This window comes from Hyperolius riggenbachi, chromosome 3 (genome assembly GCF_040937935.1).
Source record: "Hyperolius riggenbachi isolate aHypRig1 chromosome 3, aHypRig1.pri, whole genome shotgun sequence".
Taxonomy (NCBI): domain Eukaryota; kingdom Metazoa; phylum Chordata; class Amphibia; order Anura; family Hyperoliidae; genus Hyperolius; species Hyperolius riggenbachi.
The window spans coordinates 318,900,052-318,918,835 of NC_090648.1; the positions used below are offsets into that span (position 1 = coordinate 318,900,052).

Consider the following 18,784-nt stretch of genomic DNA (forward strand, 5'->3'; position numbering starts at 1 on the left):
TTTTTTTTTTCGATTAGATCATTTTGATTATTCCGTTAGATATAGTATAAAGATTTTTCCAACATGCCCGATCAGATTTTTTTTTGTTTTGGAAAAAAAACAACTGGATAATTGTTCATTTTTCTTCATCGAAAATTTTTTGACTTTTTCCATTCAATCGTTTTGGTTGAATAAATGAGAAAATTAAACATTTTTTTATAGTACCATGTATGGGCACCATTAGAGCTACAAAAGATGCAAGTACCTTTGTGATTATAACACGCTGTTGAACAACAACTGAAGTGAAAAGAATATGGAGGCTGCCATATTTATTTCCTGTTAAACAATACCAGTTGCCTGGCAGCCCTGCTGATCTTTTTGGCTGCAGTACACCATAAGCATGCATGCAGCTAATCTTGTCAGATCTGACAATGTCAGAAACACCTGATCATGCATATGCTTGCTCAGCAGAGGATCAGCAGGGCAGCCAGGCAACTGGTATTGTTTAATGGGAAACAACAATGGCAGCCTCCAAATCCCTCTCGCTTTAGTTGCCCTTTAAGACTAACATTTTCAAAGCACAATGGCCTATATGCAATTCACTTTTTCACCTGAGTTTTCTCCTACGTGCAAATAAAATACATTTTGAATTCTCAGGAAGCAAAAAAGTACTCAACATAATTTTGGGAGTAGTTTTTCAACTTCTTTTTAGTACTTTTTCAATTGCAAAATGCTGAAAAGTTATTTTAAATAGAAGATGAAAAATTATCTCCTAGGAGAAAACTCAGGAGAAAGAGTTTATTGCATATGGGCCAATGTGTCATAAAAATTGCCAAATGGGTTCACCAGAAAACAATGTGCAGCCCTAGCTAGACTTTAGGGTTGTGGAGTCGGTACAAAAATCATCCAACTTCAACTTGTCAGTGTATGAAACCACCAACTCATTGTATAAATCCACCGGCTCTCGTTACCCCAAAATTGCTCCAACTTACGACGCCACAGCCTTGCTTCTGCATTGCTGATCAACCACTAGTGATCAGTTAAACAGGTGATACATTTACACAACGTTTGGGATTTTCAATGGCTGTGCACATCTTCATTTTCTGTCAAACATAGAAATTTGCGTTGAAGGAACATTCATATAAATCTAACAGCTAGACAGAATTTTCAGTCTTCGCAATGTCACAGCCAGATTGCCATTAGCTAGGAATCGCAAGCAGCAAAAGTCACAATAAAATATGTGCTTCGTTGCTCCTGCACCTGTAAGCCAACATCATTTACTTCATTCATTTGGGCAGTAAACAGCAAGAATAGCTCTTTTTTTCAGTAAAGTATAAGATTTTTATATTTCTTACAAACCAATTGATGTCCAGATCAGCTATATAAGCTTCATATGTTTAGGGTAACATTCATGGCCTTGGAAAGCTACTATTCATGTGGCATAGCCAGAGCTTAGATTGATCACTATAAACACCATATAGTGTCTGCTTACACCCACTATGCCAATAAATGCGATCACCTGCTACCACCCTTTGGCATAGTGTTAGGAAAGACCCCTTCTAACAAATGATTTCAATGCCTGTTATATGGCAATTATCTGGCCTTAAAGCCTATCTATAAACATACTCCAGTCATGTATAACATACTGCATACTTATAGTCCCCAATAGATCAGATAGTGAGTGCACACCAATTCACTGCCTGATACATAATCCACAATCTTCAAAGTGGTGCACCATCTGGTAGAAAACAAGTACCATTACTACTCCAAAATGAGAGCAAAAGAGACCAGGGGCAGCACACATACTCCAGTAATTTAGAACATACCCCATACCTAAAGTGTACCAGAGATCAAAAGCAATAAAGATTTGATACTTACTCGGGGCTTCCTCCAGCCTCATAAACACGTGGGAGTTACTCACCTTCCTCCTGTGGTCTGCCATTCAGCGGCAATCAGCCCCGGTAAAAGCAGTGTTCCCCCCTGGCTCTTTTAGCCGGGTGCTGCACCCGGCTAGTTTTGGCGAGCACCCAACTGTCATCAGCTCACCACCTCTTATTCTGTAATCAGACTTGCACACAGAAGCACCGGCCCTGCATTCTCAGCTCGCCCCACCCGACTACTTTTTCATGCCACCCGGCTACTATTTCATGCCACCCAGCTGGAAAAAAATTCTGGTAAGAACACTGAACAAGTTCAGTTGGGTCTAGTATTGGCTGCCTGCGCAGTAGACCCAAGTTGATGCGACAACCAGTTACCGGGGCTGAACGGCAGACCGCATGAGGATGGTGAGAGACTCACGTGCTTATGGAGCTGGAGGAAGCCCAAGTATAGAATCTTTATTGCTTGTGATCTTTGATACACTTTAAGGTCCACTTTTTGTATAAGGCAAAGATGGCAGCTCCCATACTTCTTCAAAGACCTGTACTCGAGAGTGTGTATGGTACAGATTAACTTTTACTGACAATGGTAAGTTTCCTCCCACACCAGGTGGCTAAGCAAAGGTTTCTTTACATTAAAAAAATGTATAAGGAACATTACAGGAGCCAAACATACAGACATTAGATATTTCTAAAGGTTTGTTTTCTCAAAATAATGAATGGACACATTAACAACAGTTTTGGCCCAAAATGATATCCTTTTTGGGATAATAAATGCTCCATCTATATGCAGTTGGGGGGTGATTTATAAAGGCAGGTGCAATGAGCTGGGAATTTCACTGAGCTTGCAGCTGTTTTATGAATGTTCACTCTCTCTCTAGTAATCAGAAATAGTGCTGCTTATTTATTTTGATCACTGACCAGCTCTGAGAGCTCTGGCCGTCTAAGTGAAACATGCACGTGTACAAGAAACAGTTCCCAAAAATAGTGCATCTATCTTTTAGATCAATGTAGCAATATTGTACACCCATTGGTCACAGGACAGCTCCATGCACAATTACTTCAGGAGGTCCTGTGCATTGAACATAGCCCTGACAAGAAACTAGTAAGTTGAGTCTGAAGCCTTATAAAAATCATCTTTTTATAAGATATTTATCTTTAGCACTATCAGGAATGCTAAAACAAAACAAAAAGATGATTTTTATAAGACTTCAGACTCTCTTTGAAGCACATCTGAAGTGAGACTGATATGGAGGCTGACATATTGGTTTCCTTTTAAGCAATACCAGTTGCCTGGTTGTCCTGCTGATCCTCTACCGCTAATACATTTAGCCATAGACCCTGAGGCCTGTTTCACACTGGAAACAGACGTTAAAGCTGCTAAAAATAGCCTTCAGGGATTACCGCGGTAATGTCCCTTCTGGGTGCAAGCCAAGCAGGAAGTGAGGCTCTCTAGCACACACTTCCTGTGGCAGAAATTCAAATTGCACAAAAGTGTATTGGAAAAAATACACTTCCGCATGTGCTGCAACCCAAATGCCGAGAAAAAAAAAAAAAAAAAAGCTGTGTCAGACTTACATGACTTCTAGTCGTGATGAACGAAAACGCGCTGTTGCTCTCGTGGCAAATCGGGCACTTTCTTCAGATCGTGTTGCACCGTGCCAAATATGAAATGCCCCATAGACTTATTAGCGTATCGTTACCATGCGGCAGAACAGGGTAACCCAACACGCAAGTGTGAAAGGGACCTGAACAAGAATGCAAATCAGCTGCTCTGAAAGAAGTCTGACAGGCTGCATGCTTGTTTTAGGTGCATCAGACACTACTGCAGCCAAAGAGATCAGCAGAACAGCAAAGCTACTGGTATTGTTTAAAAAAATAAATAAATATGGCAATCTCTATATCTCTCTCACTTCAGGTGTACTTTAAAAACAGCCCCGCGTTCTAGAAATCTACATACAATTGCTTCATGAACTGATGGGTTCTGATCCGAAAAAAAATCAATTTTATTTTATGCTTTTTACAAAAAAAACAAAAAACTTTTTCCAGGGAATTAAAATGCAGTGCCAGAATCTGCAGAATTAAGTTGAAGAAAACTTGTGCTAGTATATGTGAATATAAATGCTTCAAAAGCCTCTCAAATGCAAAACATTTAGCAGAAACGAACATTCCCCTGAACCAAGGAGTTAAATGAATGAACTATTTTTAAGGTCAGAAAGTTAACTTTGCCAGATTGTTAGTAAAGCTATACCTTTAATCCACATTCATTCCAAGTTTGGCTGTGGAAATGAGGACATCACTTTTTTGAATGATTCTTAGAATGTGCTTCCACAGAAGCAGTATTTAGAGATTGACAACAGCAAGTTCAATATTAACTTTTAATAGTCATCTCCTCGGCTGACAACTTCTTTGCAGGTTGGGCGCAATAGGATGGTATGCTCAAATTGTGCTGTGTAGGAGCCTTTGATATCGCAGAGTGGTGGGTAGGGGTCAACTATACCCAAATCACACAGGTTCTTTAGTGCCATCAGGTATTTACTTTCTCCAAGTCTGTCCAGCCATCTGCGGCAGAAAGCAAGAGTGCCAAAGTTCTCGTTGACGACATTTAACAAGTGTTTTGCCCTTGGAAGCCTGTAAGAAAGGAAACCTGTGTGTCAATTAAATCAGATATATGCAAAAAAAATAAAAATATCAAGGTAGTTAAGAGAAAATTACTTCTGGACAGACAACTAGAGAGTTTACTACGAGATACTACTTGCATGGCCCTCCCACCTGTTTGAAGTGGACCTATATCTAGGTATCACACAATAAGTAGCCAGCAGTATAAGTTTTAATTCCGTTTCATTACTCATATGGTGAAACATAAAGCTTAAATCCTTTGCCTTGGCTTATGCTGAAGCAAACAAGATGGCACCTAAGAAAGATTTACATCAGCACACCACTCTACCCAGTCTGTTTCTCTGTGGGTTGGATCACAAGATGGCTAAACTGCTTAGTTCAGCCACCCCACAAGCGGGATATACCACCAGCAGGTCACTGCATGTGAAACCCAATCAGGTCTTCCACATATATGGTCGATGCAAGCAGCTGCACATCAATGGCATGTGACATCTCAGAGGTCACTGAACTGATATACTACTGCACCTCTGCAACAGTTTTTTGTTTTGTTTTTTTAAACACAAATCTTTAAATAGGTTGAACACATTAATGGCACCGTTTATTCAGGACTAGACATGGTCGTTGAGATGCAAATATTTCAGAGCACGTGTTGGGAGTTTCAAAATAATAACATTACAGGCTTTTATTGTTAAAGTTATGGGCGAGTGGGTCAGTTACTTTGCCTGGCACCCGCCAATTCTTTTCATTTTAAATTCTTTAATAGGGGTGTACATTGCAGTTATAATCTAGATGACAACAGTCAAGTTGGTCCTAAGACCAAGGGCCATATTACTGTTCTTGAAACTGCTAGAGAACCAAACTAGAGAAATTTAACGTAATCATATTTGACAATAGCCCCTAGGTACACTATGCCAATTATACAGGTAGTCCGCAGTTAAACGAGATGGGGACTGTAGGTTTATTCTTGAGCGGAATGTCTTTGTAAGTCACCCCTCTGTCCCACTTCTGTCCCCAAATGACTCCAGCATCCCACTGTGCCAACACTCTTTCCATGAGCCTCCAGTATCCCGTTCTCCGCCTGTCTACTTGTGCCCTCTGTGCCTCCTAATGTCACTGTGCTTACTTTGTGCGCCCTCTCCTATGTAATACTTTTTGCCTCCTTCTCCTGTGGCTCCCCATGTCCTTTAGGGCCCACTCTATGCCACCTCCTTCTGTTGTCTCCAATCCCATTTCAAGCTTCTGTTCCCCTGTGCCTCTTCCTATCCACCCTCCTCTCCATCTGTGCAGTCCCTGTAGCTTCTTTCTCGCCCCCCCCCCCCCCCCCCATGTCCATCTGCCCTTCAGTGCCCCCTCCTGTCTACTTGTGCTCCCTCCTGTGTCCCTTCCATACCACTTCCTGTCGTCATGTGCCCATTCTCCTGTGCATCGTCTCCTCTCCCCGTGTCCCCTCCTCTCCTGCTGTGTACACACACACACACACACACACACACACACACCCCAACACAAACACACCTTCCTTCACTCACCTGTTCTACTGCTTCTCCTCCTCCAACTTGACATTCGTGTGGCCATGTTCTGTAATTCTACAGCAGTTATTATAGGACTACAAAAAAATGGCCGAAGTACACACCATCAAAAATGTGTGCAAATGCAGACTTTGTTTTGTGGATCTATAGAAGTAACTATGGGACTACCTATTGGAGGTCAAAGGAAAGGCAAAATAGAAACAAAGTAGTTTACCCTAATAGAGAACTTTGAGGGCCACTAGAAAACTATTGTCCAGCACTTTGGAAAACCCTGACCTAGTTTTTTTTTGTTTAGCAGGAGCCTAAATATACTTCAGAAATACTGTGACCTAGCCAATAAATAGGCACTTACAGCAGGGAAAAAGAGAAAAAAAAACAAAAAAAAAACAGGTTGAGTTTAGGTCCATATCAATAAAATGAGATGTAAGTGAGATGAGATGCAAACCCACCTCAACTGCTTCCACACTCTACAGAAAAGAATTGTGTAATAAAAATATTTCTTAAAAAAACCCAAACACCTAATAATCCACTACATCATTAGCTTACCTAATAGGTACATGGCCAACGTCAAAGTTTTTCATGTAGTGAGAACATTCCATGTCATCATGAACAACTCCCTTTCCAGTGCTGCCAAAGGTTTCTATTGCATACACCTCACCTTCCTGTAAGAAAAATGTATAATGTCTCCACTCAAGAACACCAGTGTGTGCACAATACAAATATGCTCCATTAACAGGTAATATACCTCCATTCGGGTTGCTTCTCCTCCTTTCACAATAGGCACAGTTTTACCACCATGTATTCTATAGGGGCCAATAGAATGACCATTCAGATTCCGTATGGGTTTCACTAAAAAGAGAAAAGTCATGTCGCAAAAAAAATAAAATAAAAAATACAGATCTATAAACCAAACCTATCATAATTTTTCTGCCTACAGATAATTAAGATTCTCACTTATGGAAATGCATTCTGCTACACAACCATGTACCTACTGTCAAATTGGTTACACTTTCATAGAAATACGTTCAGAAACATATGAACTATCTTTCACCAAGTCAAAATGGGGCTGGCAGTTGTGTGTGCACACCTTCAGGATCAGGTTTAGTGCTTAACGGGAACCCAAGGTGAGAAACAAATGGAGACTGACATTCACACAGTGCAATTTACACGTGGAGGATTGAAGGGGAACCAATTGAAGTGCTTGGGAATGAATAAACAAGGACACCAAATCAGGAGCCATGTTCATTCATAATAATGAAAGTAAGAAGTATTAAAAAAAAAAGTGACTTAAAAAATAAATCAATTCATAAATAGCTTCCCTAGTGTGTATTAGGCTAAGTGCCTCAACCTTCAAGCAAGAAGAAGTAGCGTCCTGCCTCTAGGGCCGGTCCAAGCAAGAAGAAGCAGTAGCGCCCTGCCCCCGGGGGCGAGCCTACACTTGGCGCCGAGCTGGAGGGGGTATTGGGCACAGCGGCGGGGGGAGGCGGGGGGGGTCAGACCCCCCTTCATCACCTGGGTCCCCCATCTGCACTCCCCCTCTAGCTTAACCACTTGAGGACCTAGGGCTTTCTACCCCTTAAGGACCGGCCACTTTTTTTCCATTCAGACCACTGCAGCTTTCACGGTTTATTGCTCGCTCATACAACCTACCACCTAAATGAATTTTGGCTCCTTTTCTTGTCACTAACAAAGCTTTCTTTTGGTGCTATTTGATTGCTCCTGTGATTTTTACTTTTTATTATATTCATCAAAAAAGACATGAATTTTGGCAAAAAAATGATTTTTTTAACTTTCTGTGCTGACATTTTTCAAATAAAGTAAAATTTCTGTATACATGCAGCGCGAAAAATGTGGACAAACATGTTTTTGATTAAAAAAAACCCATTCAGTGTATATTTATTGGTTTGGGTAAAAGTTATAGCGTTTACAAACTATGGTGCAAAAAGTGAATTTTCCCATTTTCAAGCATCTCTGACTTTTCTGACCCCCTGTCATGTTTCATGAGGGGCTAGAATTCCAGGATAGTATAAATACCCCCCAAATGACCCCATTTTGGAAAGAAGACATCCCAAAGTATTCACTGAGAGGCATAGTGAGTTCATAGAAGATATTATTTTGTGTCACAAGTAAGTGGAAAATGACACTTTGTGAGAAAAAAAAGAAAAAAAAAAAAAAGTTTCCATTTCTTCTAACTTGCGACAAAAAAAAATGAAATCTGCCACGGACTCACCATGCCCCTCTCTGAATACCTTGAAGGGTCTACTTTCCAAAATGGGGTCATTTGTGGGGTGTGTTTACTGTCCTGACATTTTGGGGGGTGCTAAATTGTAAGCACCCCTGTAAAGCCTAAAGGTGCTCATTGGACTTTGGACCCCTTAGCGCAGTTAGGCTGCAAAAAGTGCCACACATGTGGTATTGCCGTACTCAGGAGAAGTAGTATAATGTGTTTTGGGGTGTATTTTTACACATACCCATGCTGGGTGGGAGAAATATCTCTGTAAATGACAATTTGTTAATTTTTTTTACACACAATTGTCCATTTACAGAGATCTTTCTCCCACTCAGCATGGGTATGTGTAAAAATACACCCCAAAACACATTATACTACTTCGCCTGAGTACGGTGATACCACATGTGTGGCACTTTTTTGCACCCTAACTGCGCTAAAGGGCCCAAAGTCCAATGAGTACCTTTAGGATTTCACAGGTCATTTTGAGAAATTTCGTTTCAAGACTACTCCTCACGGTTTAGGGCCCCTAAAATGCCAGGGCAGTATAGGAACCTCATAAATGACCCCATTTTAGAAAGAAGACACCCCAAGGTATTCCGTTAGGAGTATGGTGAGTTCAAAGAAGATTTTATTTTTTGTCACAAGTTAGCGGAAAATGACACTTTGTGAAAAAACACAATTAAAATCAATTTCCGCTAACTGATTGATGGCTAATTAGTGGGTGTTTAGGGTAGAGAACAGATATAAACACTGCCCTTGGGAGGTGATCTGACGTCGGATCTGCGGGCGAACTATTGGTGTGGGTGGGTGATCAGATTGCCCGCAAGGGGCAGGTTAGGGGCTGATTGATGAGTGGCAGTGACAGGGGGTGATTGATGGGTGGCAGTGACAGGGGGTGATTGATGGGTGGCAGTGACAGGGGGTGATTGATGGGTGGTAGGTGATTGACAGGTGATCAGTGGGTTATTACAGGGAAGAACAGATGTAAATATTGCACTGGCGAATTGATAAGGGGGGGTCTGAGGGCAATCTGAGCGTGTAGGCGGGTGATTGGGTGCCCGCAAGGGGCAGATTAGGGTCTGATCTGATGGGTAACAGTGACAGGTGGTGATAGGGGGTGATTGATGGGTAATTAGTGGGTGTTTAGAGGAGAGAATAGATGTAAACACTGCGTTTGGGTGGTGATCTGATGTCGGATCTGCGGGCGATCTATTGGTGTGGGTGGGTGATCAGATTGCCCGCAAGGGGCAGGTTAGGGGCTGATTGATGGGTGGCAGTGACAGGGGGTGATTGACAGGTGATTGACAGGTGATCAGGGGGGATAGATGCATACAGTACACAGGGGGGGGGGTGTCTGGGGAGAATCTGAGGGGTGGGGGGGTGATCAGGAGGGGGCAGTGGGCAGGGGGGGGAGATAAAAAAAAAATAGCGTTGACAGATAGTGACAGGGAGTGATTGATGGGTGATTAGGGGGGTGATTGGGTGCAAACAGGGGTCTGGGGGGTGGGCAGGGGGGGGTCTGAGGGGTGCTGTGGGCGATCTGGGGCAGGGGGGGGAGAAATCAGTGTGCTTGGGTGCACACTAGGGTGGCTGCAGCCTGCCCTGGTGGTCCCTCGGACACTGGGACCACCAGGCCAGGAGGCAGCCTGTATAATACACTTTGTAAACATTACAAAGTGTATTATACACTTTGTATGCGGCGATCGCGGGGTTAACATCCCGCCGGCGCTTCCGTATAGCCGGCGGGATGTTGCGGCGGGCGAGCGGTGACAGGCGCCGGCGGAGGATCGCGTCACGGATGACGCGATCGCTCCGCCCATGCCCTTAGAAGGACCGCCGCCTCTGTGGGTGAGCCGGTCCTTCAGGGCTCCACTTCCCGGCCGCCTCTGTGCGTTAGGCGGTCGGGAAGTGGTTAAGTTCAGCAGCAGCTGCCGCTATTAGTAAGAGGCAGTGGACTGGGATGACTCACCGCTTCCGCCTTCCACTGTCGTCACTTCCTGCAATGCCGCCCACTTACAATACAGTGGGCAGCATTGCAGGAAGTGCCGACAGTGGAATGCACGCTGGAACGCGGAAGAGGTGAGTCATCCCCGCCCGCTGCCTCTTACTAATAGCAGCGGCTGCTGCTGCTGCGCTCAAGCTGGAGGGGGAGTGCAGATGGGGGACCCAATACCCCCTTCCTGCCCGCTACTCTCTTATGCGGCGTATGCTATGCCGCGGGTCCGCTAGTATAATTTAAATGTTGTAAAAGCCAGGACAAACAGGCAAATAAAACATATGGGTTTTATCTATAATAGCATTGCTTATTTAAAAACGAAGGCTCTCAAATGGATTGTGACCAACAATGAACTCGCTCACATAAAAGAAAATCAAGTGACAAGGCTCTCTAAGGAGGGGGGACTGATTTACAAATATTTTCACAATTAATGCTTCCATTTATACATACGGTAGATGAAAACGTGCTACTGCAGATGGCATAAAGCATTAAGCAGAGACAATGGCCTATAACTGTTTTTCAGATGTCTCTCAGAAGGAAGATATTACCCTCCCATACAATCCCTATACTACAAGCAGCTGTGGTCATCTCACACAGACCCTTACCCTGTCTGGTGGTGAAAGTTGGCTGTTAGGTTTGTGGTTTTTGTCAGTGTTCCACTGTTCTAAGCTGTCACAGTTTTATACTGCAACTTTATTCTGCCTGGGCTGAACACCAGAGTAAATATTCACCTTGATATGTTTTGCCATCAATTTCAACCTCATAAGATTCCATAACTTCCTGTATTGCTTCTCCAACATCACAGAGGCGAACATCAATACCAGAACACTAAAGCAATAAACAGAAAATTAGCAACTGACACACACAAGACAAAAGTTTACAAAATGATCTCCTGGGCATGAAACCTACCCTTATTCCAGTGTTTGTAGCATCTTTGACTGCTTCCAGCAGCTTGTCATACTTTGGATTGAACGTGACCGTGAAAGCGCAGTCAATTATACGACCTGTAAAGACCACACAAAACATTTACAACAGGGTATTTATTTACAATAGGTGTAGCATCTGGTCACATTTATTTACCATTAATATGGGTTCCAAAGTCAATCTTGCAAACATCATCATACTGTAACACTGTGGTATCCCCGGCATTTGGAGTGTAGTGGGCTGCACAGTTGTTTAAGGAGCAGCCTGTGGGAAAGGCTAGCCCCGCATACAATCCGTTCTCTTTAATGAGCTTGCGGGAGCAGTCCTCCAGTTTTTCACTGAAAATACAAACAAAACAAAAAAAAACAAACACAAAAAAAAAAAAGGTATAAATTACCAATGGTATTTTTTCCTCATATGAGAACTTTTAACTACTTCAGAATCCCTGGTATTCATATCTACGCCCTGTATACTTCATGTGCGGATCAGGGGCGTAGATATGCATACTGTTAACTTACTGCCACGTTAACGATCACCACGTCGTTTTTGTTCGCCTCACCATCGCAATCCCCTCTGTGTTTGGGGTATTCTCAACCCCGATCACTGTGCCTGTGTTTTCCGAGAGCTTGGAGCAGGAGACTCAAGCACTCATTCAAAAAAGACCCAATATTTCCATGTTTCTACTAATAGAACACTGTCTCAGTAGCACTGTCTCCGTGGTCAAATAGTAAAAATACACCCAATTACACCACTATACTATTTTTACATATAAATTATTATTAGTTTATTTTTATTTCATTATTTGTTCCAATCCTGCCCACGGTTACCAAAATAAAACATTTGTTAAATTACATAAATCGGGACTATTCTATATGTATGTCATGAGGATATATTACTGTTCATTTTGCAAATAAAGTCTTGTACAAAGTGAAATAGTACTAAAAAAGCCTAAACTGAAAAAATACACCTTTATTTCCAGATAAAATATTATCGCCATACATTGTACTAGGGACACAATTTAAACGTTGTAATAACCGGGGCAAATAAAATGTGTGGGTTTTATGTATCGAAGCACATTTTATTTTAAAACTATAATGGCTGAAAACTGGGAATTGTTTTTCTCTCTCATTATTCCCTTTCCAATGCATATAAAATAAAATAATCCTTAGCAAATAGTACCACCCAAAGAAAGCCTAATTTGTGGCGAAAAAAAAAACAATATATAGATCATTTCAGTGTGATCAGTAACAAAGTTATTGCTGAATTAATGGGAGGAGCGCTGAAAACTGTTTTGGTTTTTAAGGGAAAAAAACTGCGATCCTGAAGTGGTTCAACAAGACTTTTTTGGGAGACAAGTGTAAACGTTTTCTGGCCCCCCTTCAGTAGTTAACAAAACCTCTTATGCTGGGAATACACAATGAGATTTTTCAGCAGATTTACTGTCCAATCAATTTTCCAATCTTTTTCATTCACATCTATGAGAAATCGATCAGAAATCAGATCGGACCTGTCGAAAATTATCTATTGAACCATCTGCCAAAAAATCTCATGGTGTATTCCCAGCATTAATTGAGATGAAACTGTCTTTAGTCAGTATTTAGACTAAGGCCCCGTTCACACTGCACGCGTTCCCATCCGTGTTTCGGGAACACGTGCAGGAGGCCGACACGCACGGCATCAGACAGTGCATAGACTGCACTGTGATGTTCACACTGTATACGTTCCGGACCTGTGCTGTCCGGGAACGCATGCTGCATGCATTTTTTCCTAAAACGCGCGGCTGTCCCATTCACTTTCAGTGAATCCGCATACAAACGCGGATGGCGTGTGTTCGTACGCGTTGCGTTCCAAACGCACGGCCATCCGCGTTTGCCAATGGGAACAATGCCTCCTGCCTGCAAACTAGCCTGGAGAGCCAGATAGCTTGGCTGACTGATCCATAAATGAGTCACTCTACTAAACAATGGACTCTGCCTGGGAGAACCCGCTCATCTTTGTAGTATAACCTCATTCACAGACTGTCCACAAGTCCTCTTCAAATGTCCCCCATACTGTATAATCCTGCTCAATGCAGACACCTAAGTTATACCAGTTTGCATGTTTTGGTGGTTTTGGTATTGTACATTAAAACATCACAATGTGCTCTTTTGTCTTTTCATTAAAATACATTTCTAATATATATATATCCACGGCTTTATACTTTACAACTAGTTTGCTGCTTCTGTTAACTCCTCAGCATTCTAACCAAGGCTTAAAAAGGTCCATGAATCTCTTGGCAAGTCACTAACCATAGGCTAATGTTTTCTTGTTGTATTTAGCAAGCACAGTAAAAAATTACCAGATCTCAATCATGGTTAGGCCCGGCTTCATCCAACTCATAACATATTTCCTCACTTGTCTGTGAGCTTCAGCAGCTTGTCTAAAGTCAGTCCATATTTCTTCGCTGGCCGTGTCCAGAGCTTTCTTTTCTTCGCTGGTTGTTCTCCAAGCAGCTGTACGCCTGCATGACAAACACAGCTTATATAAGCTTATCAACTGAATGGGGGCTCCCAACCAGCAGCACACAGAGTTAGAAATTGGTTGAAGAGAAAGGGAATTGTAGGTTGAGAGCAAGAAGAAAAAAAAAAAAAAAAAGCTCTGTAATGTGTCACAAAACATCCAGTGTCAAAGCATCACAGGAAGTTTATATTTCTACTGAAGAATATCTAGTAAATAGCAATTCCAAATGTGGTATTTTCCCTTCAAAAATAGTAAAAAAAAACAAATCCAAAATTTCAGGTATTAAAGAGACTCTGAAGCGAGTTAGATAGCCTTTGATTATAGTAAAGGACCTTACATAGAGCTAAACCGCCAATATCCCGCGGCTAAACGAGGGGTTTTAACCCCCCAAATCCCCTCTCGTGTCCGGGGAGCGCTTCCTGCTTGAGGCAGTGCTAATGGCTGTAGCTCTGCCTCTCAGCGCGTCAATCCCAGCTGATCGCCGCCTCTCCCCGCCCCTCTCAATCTGCCTTCACTGAGAGGGGCGGGGAGAGCCTGAGATCCGCCGGCAGATTGACGCGCATGGAGGCAGAGCTGCAGCTCATAGCTCTGCCTCCATGAGCAGCAAAATTCACGACCAGGAAAGTTGTGGATTTTGCAGGGGGGATTTGGGGGGTAAAAACCCCTTGTTTTGCAGTGGGATAGCGGCGGTTTAGCTCTATTTAAGGTTTTTTTTTTTACTGTAACCAAACCCTATCTCACTCGCTTCAGAGTCTCTTTAAAAAGCATCACCACATCCCTCACACTCACACCTCTAGTTATGTGAACAAACGCTCAAAATCTTGTTTAATTTTCACCAGATGGGTGACATGGTCAGACTCCATCTTGTACTCTCCAAGAGAACTGCAGTCCAAGCCACTCCTACTTCCACAGGGCCTTGCTGTAGCAAGGGTGATTGGCAATCTGGCCCACTCCTACTATAAACCAGTAAACAGTCATTCACCAGGGACCAAGTCCCTCACCTGCTGAAGGGGGAGATAGTGTGCTTACCGGTTGAAGTTAGAAATCAGACTGCTCAAGAAATGTCTGCAATACCTGGAGATTGGCTTTAAATGTAGAAAGTGCAAACTTCCACAGGAGAATTTTTTTTTGTTTAAATAGTCTCTTTAATGTCAAGAACAAAGTACATATAAATGCAAAACAAACTGGTAGTTCATTTGGGTCATAAAGTTAACAAATGATTGCATATTACATCTACTCTAACATTCAACAAGGCATAGAGCTGTCCTTACATATGTTCAATACTAATCAACATCAATGCTTCATCTGGCAACATACAACTCAAAGCTTTCGGGCTAATTGACAACATTAAGAACCAGATTCACCAATATCAGTTTTCTGAAAAACGTAGTGCTTGATATTTCTGATAATACCATCCAAAGGCTATGGGGGAGGGGGGGTAGACTGTGTACTCTGCTGTTTAATTGTTTAATACTGGCCATTAAAGTGGATCACATCACAGAAGTATACCCCAAAATGCAATGCTATAAATAATCAGAAACCCTGGCAGGAAGGATGATTGCCATGAAATACATACCCATCCTGGGCTGCTGGATATTCGCACTCCTGTCCTATTGGAAATACACCATTTGTAAAGAGTTCACAAATGGGAATAGAAGGCGGATCTGTTTGGGATTTGCCTGCAAGGAAAAAACAGTCACTAACCTCAGAAATAATTTAAGTTTTGGATAGAGTAGGAAAGGATTAGAAGATATGACCAGACATTTCTATATCGGTCTAAAACAAAATGCCTTTTAAAACAGCTTGAGTTCAGCTTTTTTATGGAGTTTAACTGACCCTTGTGTCCTGTACCAATATGAGTTTATGCATTGCGCTGCTGCCACATGACTTACCGGTATAAGATTATTGCATGAATAAGTGCACAAGTTTTCCTACTAAAGTGAGTGTATATACACAGCATTGCTTACTAGCCCCAAAATATCCTGGTGTTGTCACACCAGCCTCTGTAACGAAGCAAAGCTCATCTGCTCATTATTTAAACACCAAGTCAATCAAGCCTCATTTTAATTATGGATTCCAATAGCGCACTACTCGTGAGCTCATCACTGCTGGTAAATAAGGCTGTGGGTCATATAGACTTTTTAAATGTTTGTTCAGCTGCTTCTATGTACAATTAAATTATCATGCTATAATAGGTTTGCATAATCAAAGTCACGCTCACCTCCTTTCTTCTTCTTTTTCTTCTTCTTTTTCCCAGCTGCACCATCTCCCTTACCATCGCCGTCTTAAAAAACAAAGAACACTTATCACAGGCTTGTTTTTTGCTACTAAAACTGCCCGATCATGAATAATCAGCTTGACAGGGACAGGTGGGATAACTACATGGCTACAATTTAAAGCAACTGAATGTTGCTAGACTTCCTGGTTTGGAAGCTTTTCCTGCTGTTCATGCCTTCATACGCCTCTGACCACACCCCTCCAGTCTATGTTAAACAATGTAAATTGCCTGGCTATCCCGCCATCTGCCTCTAATTGATACATTTTGCCACAGACCCTGGACAAGCATGCAGATCAGGCATTTCCGATTGAAGTCAGACTGGTGCGCCACATCCGGTGCCCCCCCTCCCAGTGCTCAATACATTACCTGTCTGCCCATCTTGCAGCATGTCCGGCCGATTAATGCAACTAATTTCGGGTGCAATTAGTTGCAGTGTCGATCGGGCATGCACTTGGCGGCACTGATTTTCATCCGATTATAATAATCAAATCGGATGGGTGATCGGCCACCAAGTCGCTTGATGTATGGTCACCTTAAGGTCCCGTTTCCACTAGCCGCCGCGTGTCCTGCATGACATGCACGGCTATGGGATTCGCTGCCACTCACACGGAAAAATGCTGCAATGTCAGCTGAATCGGTATCGCAAGTGATTCGGAAATCTGCTGCATTATTCCCTATGGCAGAGTTTCCCTGCGCGATTTGCCTGCAGGGAAACTCTGCGAATTCGGCCCGATTTCCGCTGTAGTGGAAATGAGCCCTAAGAGCACTCACTGAGGCTCAGAAAAGCCTAGAGGTAGAAAAGTTGCAACATTACCACCCATATGATGCACAGTAACCCCCTGCAAGACACTTGCCTACTTTACCTCTAATGCCTAGTACACACCATACAATTTTCTGTAAGATTTTTCTGTTAGATTTTCTGTAAGGGTCCGTTCAGACTGCACGCGTTTCCAGCCGCTTTTTGGAAACGCGTGCAGGAGGCTGAAACGCACGACATCAGACAGTGCATAGAGTGCACTGTCTGATGTTCACACTGCATGCGTTCCGGACCAGTGCGGTCCGGGAACGCATGCTGCACGCAGATTTAGCAAAAACGCGCGGCTGTCCCATTCACTTTTCAGTGATGGGATCAGCCACGCAACGCATACAAACGCGGATGGCGTGCGTTTGTACGTGTTGCGTTCCGCACGCATGGCCATTCGCGTTTGTGATGTTAACCGGCCCTAAAGGTGCGTACATACGCACTACCAAATGCAACGTCGGACCCTCCCGCTGGGCGGTCTTTAGCCGCTGAGCGGATCGTTCAGAAACAGCATTATCAATCCGCCGACAGCGCATACACACGCCCATACTGTCGGCTACAGACCGCCCAGCGGGAGGGTCCAGAGGACCCGTCGTTGCATTTGGTAGTGCGTGTGTACGCACCTTTAAGCCTCATCTACACAGGTAGATGAGGCTCCGATCTGGCGGCTCGATTAGCCGCCGGATCGCCTCTTCCGCGTGCCCGCCGCGTCCCCGCTCGCCGGATTCGATTCCCCGCTCCTCCCCGTCGGCACCGCTTATCTTCCACTCGATTCCCTGCCATTGTCCCCTCGCGGGGAGCGAGCAGGGAATCGGCAGTGGGGAGATCCGTCATGTCGGATCTTATCAATCGAGCCGCATCAGCGGCTCGATTGATAAGGAACATCGTCGCCCCATCTACGCGTAGATGCGGCTTTAGATTTTCTGTAATTAGATTATTTTCTGTAAAGTACTGGTAGAGACTGGTCATTATCTCTGGTAATGAACAATGCCTAATTGCTAGGCAGATGGATGGTTAGATAGATCATTTCCAACATGTTGGAAATTACTTATCTGGCAGGTAAATCTTACAGAAAATTGTATGGGGTGTACTAGGCATAAAAGTCATTTAGTTTCTGCAGACTGCAAAAGGGATCAATTTTCATCTATATCCCATCATTCAGTATCTTCCAATAAAGGGAAACATACCTTCTTCCTCCTCATCCTTATCTTTGTTTTCAATTGCTTGCTTTTCCAATTGCTTTGTTAGATCTTCAATCACAGGGGGTGCTGCGGCACCTCCCTCCTTCTCAGGGTCTTGTCCTAAAAAATAATGCAGTCAAACTTAAAGCAGAAAGTCACAAAGAGTTCAACTAATTCCATTGCTGTCACTGATCATTTAAAATAACAGAAGTGAGTTCTGTCAATGGCAAACAATAACACAAAACCCAGTTGTGACTGTTTTGATGTAAGCCTATGGGATCTTAAAAGGACCACTATAACGTTTATTTTTTTTTATATACATCGCTGTCACATACAATAAGTTGTAAAACTGACAGATCTAACAGGTTTAGGATTAGTTCATCTCCTCATGGGGGATTTTTTGGGACATTTTCTATTTTCAAAAGCATTTCCTGAACAGCAGTTGCTCAGCCCAACTTCCAAAATACTGTGCAAGCAAGTCGGGAGGCTTCCCACAATGTTTGTATAGATCCTTTTCAGGGAGTGCTTTTGAAACTAATTCAGGAAATACAGTACTGAGAATCCCCTGGATGGAGGAGATGGGTCCAAAATCTGTCAGATCTCACATTTTCACTGCCTTCTGTAAGCAACAGCCACATAGGAGAAAAGTAATTTATAGTCCATTTTACTTTGGGAGAAATGTACTTCCTATAGGTGTTTATTTTAAAGCGGATCCGAGTTGAAAAACTAACTATAACAAGTAACGTGTCTATATCGTATCTAAACGTACACTGTACACATTGCCTAAACTACATATATGTATTGTAATTCTGACCTTTTTTTGGCTGGAGGTGGTCTTTAACAGGAGATTAGGACAAACATGTCTTCAGCTGC

At 42.9% G+C, this 18,784-nt stretch overlaps 1 protein-coding gene across 1 annotated transcript in view; it reads right to left on the bottom strand.

The window, feature by feature from the left end:
* Positions 1–4,089: 4,089 nt before the first annotated feature.
* The window catches only part of METAP2 (methionyl aminopeptidase 2), a 29,200-nt gene continuing 14,505 nt past the window's right edge, over positions 4,090–18,784 (bottom strand). The window contains exons 2-11 of the mRNA XM_068276792.1: positions 17,918–18,031; positions 15,872–15,934; positions 15,227–15,329; positions 13,490–13,651; positions 11,308–11,489; positions 11,137–11,231; positions 10,959–11,055; positions 6,747–6,850; positions 6,548–6,663; positions 4,090–4,487 (exon numbers count right to left, since the gene is read on the bottom strand). Of these exons, the coding sequence (XP_068132893.1) occupies positions 4,235–4,487; positions 6,548–6,663; positions 6,747–6,850; positions 10,959–11,055; positions 11,137–11,231; positions 11,308–11,489; positions 13,490–13,651; positions 15,227–15,329; positions 15,872–15,934; positions 17,918–18,031 (1,289 nt within the window). The 3' untranslated portion in view covers positions 4,090–4,234. The remainder of the gene's footprint in view (positions 4,488–6,547; positions 6,664–6,746; positions 6,851–10,958; positions 11,056–11,136; positions 11,232–11,307; positions 11,490–13,489; positions 13,652–15,226; positions 15,330–15,871; positions 15,935–17,917; positions 18,032–18,784) is intronic.